Below are 19303 nucleotides of genomic sequence, written 5' to 3' on the forward strand. Positions count from 1 at the left end.
TGGGACCTTTAAAGCCACCTCAAACTCCTCCATGATATTCTTCAAGGCCTTTAGCCTCAGCAAAGATTCATTCTAAAATATCTGATTATTTTAGCTTCTATCATTCCTGTATGGTCCACAAAGTGCCCCAACATACTCGCATGGGCTATTTTCAACTGTGAGCCGGTGTTATGTCTTTTGCTCTCACATTCAGATCTTCTAATCTGCTCCCGAGGGTAGGCTGTAAAATGAGAGCCAGATGTGGTGATGTCAGTGCATGTCTGTGACTCTCAAATTGTGCTCTACGAGGCTGTGGTGCAAGAGCAGGGCAAGGTTGGTGGGAAACTCTAACACAGCCTATGGATCAAACAGCTGACACAGCATAAAGGTCTGTAATCAGTGATCAAACCGATGCTCATGACCATGGATGACGCTGAGGTCTGAGCTGCAAAATGCATGCTAGTAAATTCCTCCATTTACTAGAGAATGAGAGGGAAACTGGTGTACGTCATTGGTTGTTAAGAGTTTCATGGCAGGCAGGCTTTATTGGTGTGTCGACTGTAACACGATTGCACACACACGTCAAGATGGCATATAAACACACATATTCCACTACCCGCAACCACCCCCTTCCCTCGCCTCTCTTCTAGTTACTCATCATCAACCACATCATTAAACCTCACCATGGCACTCTCAGGATACTGATATGCATTGATATGAAATGCATAGTGTGATGCTCAGTAAGTGTTTATTCAGGGAGCTCCTGACAGCAGCTCATTTGTGGCCCTTTAACAGTAAATATCTATGATCCTTGGCATGACCTGGGGCCCCAACCTTAAATCATTCCAATAATCCCCAATAAATTTAAGAGTTTGCCAGAAGATCTGTGCCTGCTGGGCCCAGGGTTTCTTTTATATTTTTATCACAAAAACAAAACAAAGAGATCACATGTGCCTGTGTGTATTACACAAAAGTTTTCATTCAAATTGGAAAACCATCATGGCATTTATGAGTCATAAAACTTGACAGTCATAAAACATAATTTTTGTATCTCACACAGTAATGTTGCGCATTGTCTTTCCACTAGGTGGCAGAGTTGAATCGAACTTGCATTGTGTGAGACAAACTATTGAGGAAAAACAAAAGAAAAACAGAAGGAATCTAATTGACTGTGTTGTTTTTTCCTTTTCAATATTTGAAACTTAATATTGAGTAGTTAAAAGCTAAATTTTCTAAATCATAGGAGTTATCTGTAGATGTATGTACTGTAACTGGTCTCTAATTAATCTAATTATATGGATTATAGAGCAGTGGTAGCTATTAATCAGTGGTATATTATATTTCCTCCTTAATAAATTAAATCTAGATGCACATCTTTTAATTGAACTGCATTGAACTGTACCTTGAATAAAGAACATACTTAGATATCAGAAAACTGATTCAAACAGAAAAACACACAAATATAAACACATGAGACAAGATCAAAAGATTAACAGTTTTAATAAAATCCATGTCAAACATCAAAATACTGAAATGGCAAAAAAAGGGAAAAAAACTTTTTTCTACTTTAATTTTTTTTTTAATTTTGTACAAATCACAGTGGTTCAAAAATATTACAAATGTTTAGTTTCAAAACATTTTTTTGCAACAGCAGCAAAACATGCTGATTGTATTTTCTTGAAAGCCCTTAATAGTTTATGAGTGTGGTGTGCTCTTTCTTTTGCCTTGTACTGGAACACACACGATAACATAAGCAGTAAATGTTAATAAAACTCATATGAGTCAATGGAAACAAAAGTGCATAACAATACTATACAGTATATATGAGCCACTTAAAAATGGCAGTATAGACCAGGGGTTAATCACACCATGTATGTCTATATAAACACTCTCCCTGTCCAGGGCCTCTCTGTGCATACATTCTGTGTATACACCAGCTTAGGAAATCAATACAGTCTGGTGAGAAGTTATACGGTGAGAGGTTATTTCCAGCTGACTCAAATTTACAACACTGTACTGTACTTGGGATAACAACTATCTCCATTAAAGTATAATATATAGTTGTCACAGCTAATATCTGCCTTTAATCCAATCAGTAGTCCATAGATACTGTTCCCCAACTTAGAATACTTTGACTTTGTGCATGATTGCAACACAGTACATTGCAGCTAAATTGTGGAAGCAATAAAGTTTTCTACTGAATTTGGCTTAGAGAGAAATAGATCATGAGAAAGTGGAAAGGTAATAACATATTTCAATTTTGATCAAGAAAACTGGTAAATATAAAGACTTAGCGTACTTATCAAAAAAGGTTGTATTGGGCTACATAGTAGAAAGTGCAGGCATCTGAAAGAGTGCGAAAACATTACTTCAAAACTGCTGGTTTGCTGGGTTTCTTGGTCATTTCATAATTAAAGTTGTGAAGCTTTAGCATATTACATACTGAACTGGTAAAGCTCCATATCTCATTGGAAGTTATCACTATGACCCAAATAGCCAGTAACTATGCTAAGATACTGTACATTAAAGAAAGCTGCCTACTTTTTTTCTGTGCTCACATGTATGTACTTCTTGGCTTGATCAACTTTATTTTGAGTCCAGAAGGCTGCAGGCGCAGTGCCACCAGCCTCTACAGAGTCAAAAGAGTGAGATTTCACTGAAGGCACAGGAACACCAAAGACTAAAAACAAGGTGTTCTCTCAGACCCTAGGCCTCGTTTTAAAAAGGAAGGTCAGTCCTGCTTATTTAAAATAAACAAGGAGAATGTGACAGCAGAAAGGATGTGATAAGATAGCACAAGACAATCCAGATGAAAAACACAACCCTACTACATCAGAATGTGACTTTGGCCTGTAGGGGTCAGTGTGTAGCAAATAGTGAGGGCTGAATAAAGCTAACAACTTTACAATCTCTCCCTCTCGGTATAACCGGGTTTCTCAGACTTTTCTGACCCCTGACTCCATTTCTCGTTTCCACGATTATTAATTTACACTAATAATTAGAGAATACTCGCGTTGTCATCGGGTTCAAATATCCCCAAAGATATTATAGCGGTTATGACATATTTTCCAAACTTACAGTATTTAATTTATTGAATATTATTGTTCAGTTTTAGAATTTTCCACCACCCCAAATGCATACCAACTTAGGGTCCAACCCCAAAGTTAAGATATACTGCTGTATCATTATATACAGATGCCTCTGTCTAACCCCATAAACATGCATCATGCTTTACCCAATTCATCTGTCATTACAGGCAGGCTAAACCCAAACATTACACTTGGCTTTCAGCCACTTAGTTCATTCATAAAATATGTGCATTACAATATGATTTCAATGGAAATTTTGTTTTTTATGATTTTCAGTTTTAAAAATCACAAGAATAAGCTAGATTGCTAGTCACTGCAGTATCAGCATAAAGGGGACAGTTGCACATCAGCAACACATCCTTTGCATCAGTTTCCAAGCAATTGTCCCAGCATATTATTTGAAGTTGTATAATAACTGATGCTACCTTAAGCTGTGCTGAGTTTATTTATTTAGAACAACTGAGTTGTGCATAAAGCAACATAGCAAGAAGAGAGCTAGTAGCACTACTATGGGTTCAGTGCCAACTAGACCTTAAACAAGATGCTTGACACATTATGTTCTTCAGCTCCTCACTGAGCAAGTTGTGGGAAATTTTGAAAGACTTAAGTGAAATATTGTGCTACAATCATCAGGTTTAAAAACAATCTTACATAGAGAACAATTCATGCTAAGCACAGAAAGATATAGTCATAAACAAAAAAAGGAAGAAAGTGCATTCCAACACCAAGTGTCATTATAATGACAAAGTTAGGCCACCATGCAAATTAAACCACATTTCAAAAGATGTTGCACACTCCCAGCACACAGGCCTGCCAGTGCTCATTAAAAAGCTTTGCTTTCTCAGTGTCAGTGGTTTTGAAGTTACAGAACAGGAATCAACCTGTTAGTCAATTAAATTGCTACCTCTCAATCACCTGGTCAGTGGAGATTTCCAACCATGGTGTGAGTCCTTCTACATCCAAATAATTATCACTATAGAAAACATACTTATCCAAGGCCATATGATTAGACCGACCTACTGTACTATACTCCACAAAGAGTTTAATTTAAGGCCATTTGTCTACATGAAAACAAGCAGCAGGCCTAAAGATTCTCCATAGGCATCGCTCCAGTTGGCTCAAAAATCCCCTCAAGACAGATAATGTCTGAGAGTGCATAAAGCAAGACCATACTTCTAACATTATTATGACCATTGTCTACCCTAGAGCATTCATCACCTCAACCACTGCAGAACCTGTCTGCAGGTTTGCTTGAGTCCCAATCTAGTTTTTAGTTTTGTTCAACTATAAGGCACATGGACCAAGAGGAAAGAGGTCATAGCAACCATCAATAAGACAAATCTAATAGCCATCCCTTCTAAGGGGAATCAAAAGGAGTCCATGGAAGTCCATAAAACCCTGTCCCTAACTTTTTCTCCATTAGCACTCAAATTATCAAAGCACTGAACTGGGATGAGTTTAAAATATCCGTGGAGTAATTCCAAATAGGTTGCACGTAATGCAGAAGGAGATTTTTTCACTTTTACTCCACTTTCACTTTTTTCAGAGGATTCAACTCAATTCACTTGGATCTTGTGAGATCCTATCTAACTTCTATTTTGGTAGCCGACAATGACTTTAACACACCTCCAGTGGAGAACAGCAGAACGCACCCTATGTCTCACACAATCTATCTATCTCCTACAGTTGCCTGGGTAAATCTGAGGGGCGCAAACCCATAAATAGAACAACGTGCTAATAGAATCTCATCACCACAAAGTCTCGGTATCACATTCAGTGCTAAAGCCCAAAAAAATGAGCACCCTTAACGAGAAAATCAGATTTGCTCTCATATGCATGTTATACATCATACATACAGACAACACTCTCTATTGCAAAGCCAATCTGAAGTATTATTTTCCTGGTAAGAGAAGATAACTGTTTTTGAATTTAAAAGCAGTTAGAGACATTACAAAGTTGTAACAAATGTATATAAAATCAGAAATCTACACACTCTGTTAGCATATGGAGAGAAAAAAAAAATAAGTTTAGATAAATGTGTCCAATTTGAATACCATCAATAGTCTGCATGTCCATGGCAGGTAAACACTAAACAACTAGACAGACACTTAAAACTGTGAACATATAATCGCATGTGTGTTTTGTGTGTTCATGTGGACACTGTCTTATTGTGTCTTAAGCACCATTTTCAATTCCAGCAAGAGGAATGGAAGGCAATGTCCAGCAGTGACAATTTTCTCCTGACACTACAGACTGAACACCACCACAAGGAGGGATTCAAATATTGTATAATACTGCCTCCTTCTCCCACAAGCCACTTTCTCTTTTCTCCTTTACCCCCCTTTTGCCTATCAAGGAAGCAGGGAAGCATAAAGGAAGAACGTGAGGAAGAAAGAGATCAAAAGAATCACAGCTTTGGTATTCAGAATTAGGTGAAAATCAATAGTACGTGTTTAAATGCACTAATAACACTGTGCTTTAGATTTCTCCTAACACTGGAATGAAGTTATACTAATCGTATTAATTGAAACTAGAGCGAAGCACTCACAAGCACAAAAACTCCTGTTACTTAATGTGAAGGTGAGTGCAGGGGTGCCCTGAGCAGTGCTGCCCCTAGTGGTGTAGGGGTGTAAAGGCAGGCTGGCTGAGTTGCTTTAATGCAACCAAGTGGTCATGGAAGTTACATTGGTTTAATACCACATCCATCATTCACCCTCGTTTTCAGAGGTATCAAGTAAGGCTAGCCCTCTTTACCCCCTTCATTGCTTTGATAGAGTGGTCACTTTGAATGTCTCTGAAGTGCAGATTGGTGAATCCAACTCATCAAAGATAAGCTTGTGTTTTGCTTTTTTTGCATGTGTGGTGTGCAGGAGGAGGGGGTGGAAGCTGCAGGGGTGGATGATGTACACTGAAGGGCCACTTGAGTACTAGGCTAAAAGCCTTCTGAATGGAGCATCCCAACTTGCTTTTAACGGTTTTAACGGTTGCCCTTACACACAAATCTGGGCTCTGGATGAAAATTCCCATCATGGCAATGAACAGTTCCTGGGAGCAGTGTGCACCATTTCCCCTGATAAGGGGGTGGGTGTCCTAGAAGGCGCAAAAAACATTTTGAGAAAAAAAAATCTAATAATATACAAATAATTATAATAACATTGTTAAGTGTCAGTTCCTGGGAATCAAGCGCTGGTTTTTAGAGGAGTGGATCTTTTGCACCAGTCTGTGTGCATCTAACAGTCTGCGTAGAAGTGAAGGCAGAGGTAAGCTCCCTGGGAGGAGCTGTAGTGGTCAATGCGTTATAGTCATTAAGGTCAATGTGAAGGAAGGAGACTGAGAGAGATAAAGAGCCCTTGCTCACAGTCCAATCACTCAAAGGCTGGGACACTGTGAGTGCTGGTGGAGGGATGGAGCTCTTGTGGAGGGAACAAGGGGTTGTCCTGCAATGCTGCAGGCCCTTACATATCAGGGCGTATGGGAAGCACTCAACTCGGAAGCATCACTCACTCATGCTAACCGCAAACATACACACACACACACACCCACGCACATACCCTTCAGTTAAGTCCACGCTTATCAAACAAGCATACCAAAATGCACTCGTGAAGTCACCTACAATTATAAAGAGGCACATACATTCCCCCAAACATGCTGACATTCAGGCATAGAAGCACTAAGTCGTTTCTCCACTGATAGAGGGCTCAAAGCTGAACTCCTCTATATGTGTTACAGGGGGATTAGTTATCCTGGGTGGGATGACCCATGTCAGGATGAAGTAGTCTGAGGAGGAAAGCCTTTAGGAGACATGCGAAGAGGAGGACGGATGTCTCCAGAAACACCAGCCCCGTTTGGTGTGTTGCTTGCGCAAGATCTCCTCCTCCCGCTCGCGCTCCTTCTGAGAGCGTAGATATCGGTCTTCCTCCTTTAGAAACCACACAGGAGGCCAGCGCTGCTTTTCAAAGTGCCTCTGGTTTTCTACAGAGAAGGGGACAAAGATATGTACAGAAAATGGGAATAAAAAGGATGAAACATTTCAGATGACGAAAAAAAACTTGAAAGACTTCAGGTGTTATTTCAGATATGAACCGATGCAGTAAAAGAGTGGATGACAGTGCCAAACAGGAATAATGTGTATTCTTTTTGTGAATTGTTGTTGTAGAATAATAATGTCATTAAAAAGGTCACAGAAGGAAACAGCCGACAGTGATAAAGGTGTGACGAAAAGTGAAAGAAGTGGGACCTAATGCCACTAAAGAAGCATTAAACTCCTTGAGATCAAAGTGTTTCTTTGACTATTGAATATTGAGAAGTGGTTGTGCTTCCATGTGGTCACATTACAACCTACTATTTATAAATGTGTCTAAAATGTATTCACATGAAAGGTGAGGATGGATATTGCCTATAATTTAGTTTTTATTTAAACAAAGATTTGCTTATGTGTATCTCCAACTACTATTTTTATTTTAAGCTTCCTTGCATCAGCTCTCCCACTCCAACCAAATGCTTGCTATGAACAGGTCACAGCATGCTATAGTTCCTTAGCAGTGTGCCTAACCCAGAAAACCTACTTTTGTTCAAAGCAGCACTACTAAGCAAACTTTGTAGGAATTTTACAGAGAAAAAGCTGCATGTGTAAAAGGGGGTTTGGAAAAGGCAAGGTGTCTGTACCTGGAGACATGACCTTCATGTCTTTGGGAAACTTGCGGCAGATGCTATTGTAATTCGTGCAGATGTGATGGAGACACCAAGATGACAGTTGCTTGGCATTGTGGAACTGCAAAATGAAAAACACAGGAGGAAAGAGTTAGTAAAGCTGTGAAAGAAGAGGCCTTCAAAAGTCAAAAAGGTGAGATAGAGGACAATACATTATTCTATCAAATAAATCTATGGAAAACTTATGCATTAATAAATTATAGATTCATTATATAAAGGACAGTTTTGCAAAGACAGACCTGTGCAAGCTCGAGGTAAGCCAACACTTGTCCATCAATGTCACCTCCTTTTGCTGCCAAATGGAGAAGCTCATCCACAGCATGCTGTTCTGAAGATTCACAAAATGTTCATAATCATGTCAATATTACTGTTTACTTGCACCACTGAGATGGGCCTAATTTCTTATCTCTTGTTCTTCATTGAACACAACTCACTGCATCCACTGTACAGTGTGTTGAGTCATTGATAAAAGGCAGTTTATACACGGATAAATCTATCAAAACCATATTCCACTACAGAAATAGTTAGAACAAGACATTCAAGTAAATACGTTGTTCTCTTTGCAACATTTGTAACACTGCACAGAGAATTTTTACCTGTTAGGGCGACAAGGCGTGGCAAACACAGACGGTTGGCAAGAATTATTAGTTCCATGGGATCCAGACCAGGACAGGGTGTCAGCAGACCACAGTATAGGAACTCCAGCACCCCACGCATACAGGCTGTGCTGGTGTTAGGAATGGGTACCTGGAAAATGACGAGATCAAGAGGAAACATGAGCAATGAAGGGCTGAAAGTCAATACAGAGAATTAATGGACTTAAAAATAGGCATCAATTTTCATGAAGTTTTAGACATTTTTTAAACATTTGCATTCATATGAGTACCTACAAGAGTTCATACTAAACCAGTAAACATGGCATCTTCTGCACTTGTACCTTTCCCTTAGAAATACAAAATAATATGTGCAGTGGGTACTTGGAGGTAACAGGCAGAAGACATGCTGTACGTGTATCACATTCTCTTTGATCTAGGCTGAGATGAAAGTGCTGCCTGGGCGCTAGTGATGTGAGCAATATGGCTAATGCTAAAAACCCCAAAGCACACACAGGCAACCATGCTTCGAAACCCTTTTCACAAATGAGACACTCAGACTGACTACCAATGATCTCCTTAAACTGTGTTTCAAATGATGCACATTTTGCTCTTATAATGAAATAATAAAATATAGGACATAACCACAGATTTAATCAAAAAGGTTTTAGTGACCATTAGTCATGACTCGACCCCTCCAGACAGGGTTCAAATTAAACAACATATGAGCCATTAGTGCAATGTTTTATAGTGGGGCAAATATACCAAATCACAGTATAAGAATAGCAATGACTTGAAACGACAACTAGATGTCGCCATACCATCAATTAGACCTTACAATAGGCACTGGTCATGCTGCATTTTAGTATAGCCCGCTATTCCAGTAATATGAATGAATGCATCAAATCAAATCAGTCTTTATTGATATGGCACTTTTCATACTTTTCCAGTAGCACAAAGTGCCTTACAGAAAATAAAAAAAAATTAAAAAAAACGAAACAAAACATGAAAGCCAAAACCTCCCACCCCCACAAATATACACACAGACATACACACTCACGCACACACATAGCCATACACACACCCACACACACCCATACACTAGCTGTCGTTGAGGAGACATGGCTGAGCACCGAGATCTGAGGTAATGAAGAATCTACCTTTGTGGGGCCATGTACCCCAGGAAGGACGGAAGGAGGGTAAATGAGGATGACCGGCCCCCTTCAGGAGCTCTCTGGGTGTACCCACTGAGACACTCTTCAACCTCCACTACCATAGCCAATTAGGAGAATGTCAGCTTGGCACGACCTCTCGTTATGACTAAAAAGTCACAACACCAAGACAGGGGTGGTCTCTAGAGCTTGAAGCTCCAGCCGGGGCCAGGAAGTAGTAATAAGTGGACGCATTCACAATGGCAGGACATTTATGGATAAAGATCCATCAGCTGTACTGACACTTGTTCTTTTGTCCCCTCAGTCTGTCATCAAAGAGCTATATTAATAGTTGAGTGCAAGTTTATTTAATTTGCAAACCTTGAAAGCTTAAGCACGAAGTGAAAAACAATTTAAAAACACTGAACATCAAAGGAATTAAAAATTTAAAGATGTATTGAGTGTAAAAAACATTATAGTCAAAACTCAAAATAATGTGTGAGTGAGGGAAAAGCGGTGTCATGCAGCCACCACCACAGATAAGTTACAAAGTTTAAGAGAAGGAGTACAAAACTTGATGTCATTTTTCCTCTACAGTGAATAAAGTTAGCAGATTAAAAAAATATTGTTAGATCTGCTATATCCTCTTTTATCTTGAGTGAGACAGAAGCTTTACAGACTTCTCAATTTGTAATACTCCACTGGAATGAACATAAAAAACACACACCAAGAACATAATCCAGGGGTGTAGCATGACACATGCAGTGGTATGTTTAACAGCCTCACAGACAGTAAACCTGGCTTTTGACTAATGGTTTTCAACTACTACACCATAGAGTCTTGAAACACCTTTTTTAATGCTCTTGCACAACACTAGATTAGCCATGTTATCACGCAGCGGCAGCAGCATGAACACTGAAATGTGTGAGCCTAAAAATACTGAGAAGTGTGATATGAGCATGAAAATAGAACAGCACTGGCTGATCACATGATACTTTCACAGTTACAGGTTCTATGAATTGTCATATAATGATTAGTTGAGCAGTTGTCTGTTCATATACAAACCCCTTAGAGGTTAGCACTGTCATTGCATCCAGGGAATGATTGTAACGGCATTGTAGCGCCACTTTCTACCTATATAGTATAGCTTTGACATCACAAGCGTACAGAAGTCCTGTTTAGGGGTACAGTTTCTGATGTGCATTTTTTCTGTGGATTTTCTGAACATTTTTATACTTTTAAAGTATTTACAAAAACACCTCAACCTGCTTTAATGGTACCCTTAACCATGTATCATGTTGTTGTGTCCAGCAATGACCCAAAAATTTGCTCAGTTACATTTTTGTTTATGCCTCAAAGTGAATATGATTTGTCATCCAGTGGCACGGCATTTCTTAAAATTCAATCTGTGCATCTTTATGGGCTACATCACTGGCTTTCTGAGGAGGAAAGAACTAACTTTTAGAGCAAGTAGACACTATGGTAACTGCAGTTTTCAGTTGAAATATAACATCAAATTCACTAATTAGCGCTGCAAAGCAGATACTGTACATTAACATGCAATTATAAATACGCACTTGCTCCTAAACACAAGTGTGAATCCGCTTCATTTTGCAGACGGTCTTTGAGTCTTTGTCTCTGGGGCACCTGCCTTCTATGCTTTGCCAGTTTCATGCCATAAACATGAACTGTTAGAGTAACCATAGACACCGGCAGCCCACCAGCAGCAAACACTATGCCCCCTCAGTGATGCTAATGTCCTGTTTTCACCATCTTTCACAATAGCTGCTTTGGCTTTTAAACACACTACTCACATGGTATGTTCTGGAAGAAAATCCAGGCCACCCATGCAGAAATACCAAAAAATAAATGGTTAACTGTTCTTGTCATTTTGAGCTCTGAACCTAAACTGAATACATTTGTATTCCTTGTTAGCTTCTATCTGATTACTTCCAATCCTACTGAGGGCCTGAATCTACGTAACCTAATCTCGCTGACCTTGAAAGTAACCATACCCCAGCGGATCTTGTTCTGCAATACAGTCCGGGGTAGCAGCCACTTAAAGACAGACAGAGACATAAACTTCCTCTCTGACTAGGTCAGGTCCGGTGCACAGGCACTGGCCCCCAAGGAGCACCAAGCGACCAGAGGCTGAACCTCAGGTGAGAGAACAGCTGAAGTAACTGGGCCCACCACTAGGAAGATTCTGACCTTGAAAGAGGGATTAGTCTGGGCTTATTTTGAGTACTACGATAGGTTAGTGAAACTTCCTGCTTCTGCTTTCACAGGATGTGTGCAAAAAGTTTGTGTGATTGTGTAGGCAGATTCTGTATGTGCTCATTATGTGAGGCCTCCAGGGGTCTGGTACTTGCAGAGCTTCAACCACATTTGCAGGTGAAATAGAGGTTTGTAGGTAAATGTGATAACAGGTATCCTGAGCTGTAAACCTTCACATGCACAGTGAGAACAAAGACACATATGTGCTGGATGAACAATGGCATGAAGGTAACAAAACATATGCATCTTTTTCTACTGATGTTGTTGAGTACAGTATAATTTGGCCAAAGGCTGACCTGAGTTCAACGTCTAAGGATTCAGGAAACAGAAACTAAATCCCTGCTCAAAACTTAAAGGTAACTCCATCCTCAAGTTCTTTCCCGGTATGTCTGAACGTACCTCCTCAATGTAGCTTTCCATGAAAGAGCCACGGAACATGGCAGCCATCCAGTTGCAGCTGGAGATGAGCAGGGGCTTATGGGCCGGGAGGCAGCCATCATCCAGACGGAACACCACATCTAAAACCGGGGTGGACAAAGAGCATTCATCTCGTGGAGTGCCACAGAAGCCCAAGCTACAGAGGGGGAAAGACAGACAAGGCAGACATCCAGACACACACACACACACACACACAGGCAAGCAGAAGGCCAGACAGACACACACAGAGACATAGACACAGGTAGACAGACAGAGAGATAAATTGACAGAAGGACAGAACAGCTTTTGACACAGAGTAAGGGAAGGAGAACAGACGCAGGGTAGTAGGTCATAGAATAAATCCTGTGTGGACTCTGGACTAAAGCTTTGGGAAAGAAAGTGTGTAATAATGTTGTAAATGGGATAAATCTGAAACCAAATGATTGCATCTATCTTTAATTCAATCCTTGCATAATAACTGGGATAACGCAGATCTGTTTATGCAATTGTTCCGATATCAATAGAATAGCTTATAAGCATTTTAAAGGAAGATCTCCATTGTTATAATACTGAAGACAACAGAGAAAGCATAGAAAGAAGTGAATGGGAGGCATGCTTTGTTTAGAGACAGCTGATGCCTTGCTTTGGCTGCAAATGCTGTGACAACATGCATACATAACGCCTTAGGGGGGCAGATAACATCACACAAACGCAAGACAGGAAGCACAGAAGAGCGAACACAAGACAACCAAGCGGACGGGAACATCAGTCATCAAATCACTTGATGACTTTAAAAATGACTTCAGAAAACAGGTAAACCACCACATACAAAATGCATACTTTATAGCAAATAACTCATGGCAAACATACGATCAAATGTACAGATGTGTGTACATTTCCAGAGACTGATGCTGGAGTGTATTTCTGTCTTTCTCATGACATTCTCCTCATCAGCTTTTCATCACCCTCCACTGCTCACACTCTCACATACACCCACACACACATGCAGACACCTACTGATGCATACATGGAAGACATCTACAGTGACACCAACTGAAAGTATTGAAGGGCTGAATTGTTGGCACAGTGGTTTACCAGCATAAGTCCCTTTATTTAGAGACTCTTTGATGCGATTGGCTCTGCGGACGTGGAAGGCCTTGGTGATCTCCTGGTTCATGAAGCTCTCTCTGTTAAGAACATTAGCCACCATCATCCGCAAGTCAAACACCTCAAGCAGCTCTGCGATGGTGGCCACCTGCATCAGATCCCCTCGGCCCTCGTCCAGATTTCCTGTGTAAAGGTACTGAAGCACCGCCTGAAACCAGAACAAATTGAGAAGTCAGATATGCAGCTTTGGAACAACTACAGAAACTCCAAGTAGCCCTTGTAGCCTTTGGTAATAATGCATAACATTTCTAATATTCACATCAACATATTTATGTTCTTTTCCTCAAAAATGTATTAATATATTTTTACTATTCTTTTAAGACCATCACCTTGAATGGTTCTTCCTGTATAAGCGCATCCATAGCAACCACAGTCATGAGTCTTGGTCGTCCAGTCATGGGATCATCAACATGCTCCAGACAAACACTCAGGAACCCCCTTCCCCATCCTGAAAGTGCTCGACCAGTTCCTAGCGACCCCAGGGAGTAGTGGGCTCTAGAGGGGAGTGCATTATCACTCTGGGAAGTCCTCAAAGAGCCCTGCTGGAGCAGCTGGGGTCGATTCAGGCCGTGAACACCTCCATCGACCCCATCTTTATCAATGTCCAGGCTCTTAGTGCGCCCGGCTTGCTCCTTGGCTCCTCTCCTGCTCTGCTCGTCTTCCTCGCCACTCTCCAAGTTTTCCTTGCTCTCCTGTTCCTCACCTCGCGGATCCACGCATGCTCCACCAAGATCAAGGGTGAAGAGGTCATAGAACTTGGAACAGGAAGTAGCCAGATATACTTTGTGTGCAAAGACGCGAGTGGCACCATCCTGCAGAAGGAAAAGAACATCTGTGCACAGTGGCTGGCAGAAAAGGGAATCAGGGCCCTCGCCGTCTGTGGGAGGAGGGTCTGGGATGCCCACTATGGGGCGGGGTGGGCGAGGAGGCAGAAAGGGCGCCTGGAGAAGGGGTCTCTGGACTTTTTTCAGGTGAGACTTCCAGAACTGCAGGTGACGACGGGAGATCAAGGCGGCTCGGATGGCATTGTCAAAAACATCTTTGACTCCAAACTGGGCAACAATGCTGGTCTCATAGTAGGGAATCCCAAGTTCCTTTGCCACCTCGTGGCCTCTCTCTGGGGGAAGGATATCGGTTGGTTTGATGGGTCTGTGGGAGAGCAAGAGATAATGATGTTAAAGATGACAGTGTTCAGTTAAAGTTGGAAGTAAAACTAAAAGAAGTACAACTAAAAAAGAAGCAGGAAGCTGAGAATCTTCGACACAATTTACACAAAACAAGACTGTGATGTCTTCATCTCATTCTCATTTTAACAACATTTACCTTTACAGTATTTATATGATGGAATACTTGGGATGGTTTAATAAATTAAATGTAGGGCCAATAATAGCTAAAAAGACACAGAAAGTATGATAAATCAATGATAGGGAGATCAATTGTCAATGTCTTATTTGCTGTGATTCTGTTACCACTACACTGCTATTACTTATCACTGATTGACTGGAGACACCATATACGCAACCCTAACTGAAAGCCACCATGTTCTATTTGAATTTGTCTGTTAATGCCGGATGAAGAAGGCGTCTCACTTGGCTAGGGGTCGGCGTGCACGGTTAACCGCATCCAGGTCAGCGTAGCGCAGATCCAGCTGGCAGCCAACCAGAATGATTGGTGTCCGGGGACAAAAGTGCTTGATCTCCGGGAACCACATGGTGCGTACGTGGCGCAGGGAGTTGGGATTAGCCAGAGAGAAGCAAAGCACCACTACGTCAGACCTACAGGGAGAGGAAGGGGACAAAACGTCTTCATTTAATGTACCGTACTCCAACTATCAGAGATAATATAAAAAGGATGGCAGAGGAGAGCTGATTGGTTATGTCATGAGCAAGAGATGTCAGCAGAGATAAGACATGTGGTGTTTGATGGAGTCAAGGTGACAGAAAAGAGAGAAAGAAAAAAAGGGGTCATTACCGAGTCACTGAACATCTTGTATGTTTATGTTAAAATATGTGTGATATGTGTATGGAAGAAGCCTGTTCAGCTGCCGCAAGGCATTGTACGGGCATAGACAGCGCACTCAAGAATGCTGGGGTCACAGGATGCATGTGCGTTGATGGGTGTGTGTGTGTGTGTGTGTGTGTGTGTGTGTGTGTGTGTGTGTGTGTGTGTGTGTGTGTGTGTGTGTGTGTGTGTGTGTGTGTGTGTGTGTGTGTGTGTGTGTGTGTGTGTGTGTGTGTGTGTGTGTGTGTGTGTGTGTGTGTGTGTGTGTGTGTGCGCGTGCCTGGGCCTCTGGGCTGGTGATCTGTGTGGCCCATCTCTCTCTCTCTTTCTCTTACATAAATATCCTTAAGCTCTCCAAGGCTACACAAAGAGAAGGCTAAGAATAGATCGGGATACACACGCACACGCACACACACAGACACATTACTTTCCTCAACCGATGTGTTTGAGCAAGCAGACAGCAGCACTTACAGCTCTGTTGCTGATATTTCTGTGGCATGTTGGTGCATGCGTGTCTGTTTCTAGGTAATGGTAAATCAAGCTCTGTGTCACTGAGATGGATCATCTAATACCAGTACAATGCTGACGATGCACTAATCTATAACTCGTAAATGATCTTCTCCTTAAAACAACACAACAACACAGGGCTTTTGACCCCAGCAGCACACAACCAGGCCTATTTTGCATTAGCAGCACTTGTGTAGATTGCGTGCTACACTGCAGATAATTAAATATACATCCCTGTTTTTGACACTTGTTAGCCATGCGGAATGGCCCATTACACCAGAAGATGTAAGGTGCTTAACCGCATCCTGAACTTGTAGCAGCCTCACGCGTATACACTTCTCTTTTTTCCCTTAGGTGGGCAACATACCTCTGCCACAGAGATCCCGGCAATGTCTTTCTGAGCAGACAAAGGCTACACTGTAAAAACCCATCTTATCTGCATGATTTTTTTAACATATGGAATAAAAAAAGGCAAACAAAGAGAGGTGATTCCCCTTGTTATGAATGAAAATTCCACAGTTTCATGTGTTAATCGATGCACTTTACAAATCTGAGTGACAAGTGAATAACTTATGAAGGTACTTAGCACTAAAACACATGAACCTTTACAAAGGTCTTTTTTAACAGTGTGGACACAGGTTCCATAGTCCAACCTAACTCTCACTATTGTAATCTCTGATAAGCTCCTACTCCCAAGGACATAACATAACACTAGCAAAGCATTACATCACAGCTCTCACACACACACACACACACACACACACACACACACCCAGGAATGACCATTAACACTTTGTCAAAGGATCATTACCATGGCTTAGTTTGTTTGAGGTCATGTTATGTGTACGTGCCTCTGTTCTTGTAAACGTTGTTTTTTACAATCTAAGCCTCATTGCCATAGTTTGGGTCACGATACCTTTATGTTAGCATAACACTGTACTGAAGTATGAAAAAATATTTGAAACATGTTCAATCTTGACTTATCTTTCAAACGCAGTATTACTTACAGTATGAGAAAGCTGTATAGCTAAAGTCTGAATGAGAAAGCCTAGATGATTAAAACAATAATGCAAACAGGTCCTCTGTGCTAATAATTTACCACCAACACTAATACGTAACAAATAAGTCCACCAGTGCTTTTCTGTGTGTGTGTGTGTGTGTGTGTGTGTGTGTGTGTGTGTGTGTGTGTGTGTGTGTGTGTGTGTGTGTGTGTGTGTGTGTGTGTGTGTGTGTGTGTGTGTGTACGTGTGTGTGCATGCATGTTTGTGTATATGGTGTATTAAAACTACAAATGTTCATCAGCTTATGTAAGAAGAGACACATGGACACGGGCGCTCGCACAAACAAAGCAGAGAAGTTCCAGATAATCAGATTTTCTGTTGCAATAAAGAAATTAATCGGTCTCATGCAGGCATGTGTATCCCTCTGCAATCACACAGCCTGCCATGACACCCCTCATTAGTCATTAAGTCTGTCACAACAGAAATTATAAAAGTTAATAGCGTGCTACTTAAACGGCTTTCAAGTGCAATATGACACTGATATAATATCATTTCCTTTTTTAGTCTAATTAAGAAAGCTAAATTAAGTCGAGGTTGGCCGAGGTGAAGTTTGACTTAGCTTATATTCAGGCTGAGATTGTGTTCCTCTCCTAAAAAAGCATGTGACAGTCTGGGTATTGTCTGACAATGTGATGTTTTGAGTTTTGATATCAACAAGAGACTGCAGAGTGGAAGGGGGTGCAGCAAAGTATCAAGGACATAGAGGAGGCTAATGATGAGAGGTGAGTTACGGGGTAATGAGGGTTATGAGGGAGATGGGGGAGATGGGGGAGGGGGGGGTGAGGCAGAGGAGGAGAGGAGTCTGAAGGCAGGTTGGAGGAGAAGGCATAGCCCATATGAACAAGTGGAGGAACAGAGGTAGAAGAGGAAGAGGAGATGGGGGAGGATGATGCCTGGAGCTGCAGACGCCAGGGAGGTAGGCAGGCAGAAAACAGCTGAGCGGGCACTGTGTCTTTATCAGCTGACTGCAGGCTGACAAAGCATACAGGACATGTAGAGAGAGAGAGAGAGAGAGAGAGACACACACACACACACACAGACTAAAACACACACAAACAGAGGCAGATCACTGGGAAAATGTACACAGAGAGTTAAAGAACACAAGAGAGAGGAGGAATTTTGAGTCAAAAATTGAGCTACACACAACCTACAAATGTACAAAACGCACCGTCTGTCACACAGACACACTTGCAAAAAGGTGACAGGGTGACATGTTATGCAAAATGCCTCCACCCACCCTTGAGAGAACTCGCACATTGCACACTTTGATGTGTATATGGATATGTGTGTGGATGTTTGTATCTTGTAATGGCTAATGAATATGTAAGAGGCGCATTCAATTATGAAAGATGTGCATTAAATAGATAAAATGGCAACGCAGATGGATAAAGATAAGCATACATATAATTACAAAACTCAGAAACTGGAGAGTGGCGAAATGTCTGAGCATTGTGTTACAAGAGAAAAAATTAAAACCCCAAATGATTGTATTTAGATTAATATGTGGAATTATGAATTGTCAATATACAGAGCTCATTAAATGATGAATGAAATGTATCTTTACTTTTCTGTTACTGTTATGCGGTCAAGTTTGGTCACTGTCGTTTGAATGGGTATTTGCTGATTTTGCTTTGGCAATAAGTACTTTTGCATTTCATGCCAATAAAGCAGATTTGATGAAGGGAAGGGAGGTAAGAGGATAGAGCTATGATCCAATCATGTCTGGTGGAGGAAGGATGTAACAGCTTAAGGGCAGAGTTCAACCAAAAAGCGTGGCAGCTGGATTACACAAAACGACTTTGGGGTAAGCAAATGTTATGTGGGCATGTTTATGTGGGTGTGACTGATTAGTTACATTCTCATTGTAACTTTTTCTTAAACTCTCATTGCCGGACCATAGCGCTGGAGTACTGTCTGGCTACACTGGCTAGATCCAAACGCATCGGCCATGTGACAAATGTCAGGTTTTGTCCCAGCACTGTACATCTGGTGAGCCAGACTTCCTTCTCCTGAATCAACCCTCAATGAATTTGGTTGCATAATAGCCCAAGGAAATTGTATCAAGGCCTTACATATTCTACAGCCATGACAACGCAATCTACGGGCCGGGTTAATTGTGAAAAAGGAACATTTTGCAAGGTAGTTAACCTTGTGGTAAGCCGGCAATTGTTACTGGGTCAAAACCTAGGTAGTGGTTGCTAAAATGTCTGAAAATTTGTGCATGTGTGTGTGTGTGTGAGTGTGTGTGTGTGTGTGTGTGTGTGTGTGTGTGTGTGTGTGTGTGTGTGTGTGTGTGTGTGTGTGTGTGTGTGTGTGTGTGTGTGTGTGTGTGTGTGTGTGTGTGTGTGTGT

At 41.3% G+C, this 19303-nt stretch overlaps 1 protein-coding gene across 3 annotated transcripts in view; it reads right to left on the minus strand.

The window, feature by feature from the left end:
* Window positions 1-1463: 1463 nt before the first annotated feature.
* rhobtb4 (Rho related BTB domain containing 4) overlaps window positions 1464-19303 on the minus strand; it is a 42781-nt gene continuing 24941 nt past the window's right edge. For all 3 annotated transcript variants that reach the window (XM_083912464.1, XM_083912465.1, XM_083912463.1), the window contains 8 exons: window positions 14973-15158; window positions 13713-14532; window positions 13312-13531; window positions 12199-12317; window positions 8375-8525; window positions 8018-8106; window positions 7734-7839; window positions 1464-7040 (listed from right to left, as the gene is read on the minus strand). In XM_083912464.1, coding sequence (XP_083768590.1) covers window positions 6862-7040; window positions 7734-7839; window positions 8018-8106; window positions 8375-8525; window positions 12199-12317; window positions 13312-13531; window positions 13713-14532; window positions 14973-15158 — 1870 coding nt within the window. In that variant the 3' untranslated portion in view covers window positions 1464-6861. The remainder of the gene's footprint in view (window positions 7041-7733; window positions 7840-8017; window positions 8107-8374; window positions 8526-12198; window positions 12318-13311; window positions 13532-13712; window positions 14533-14972; window positions 15159-19303) is intronic.

The sequence above is a fragment of the Echiichthys vipera genome, assembly GCF_963691815.1.
Source record: "Echiichthys vipera genome assembly, chromosome: 4".
Classification (NCBI taxonomy): domain Eukaryota; kingdom Metazoa; phylum Chordata; class Actinopteri; order Perciformes; family Trachinidae; genus Echiichthys; species Echiichthys vipera.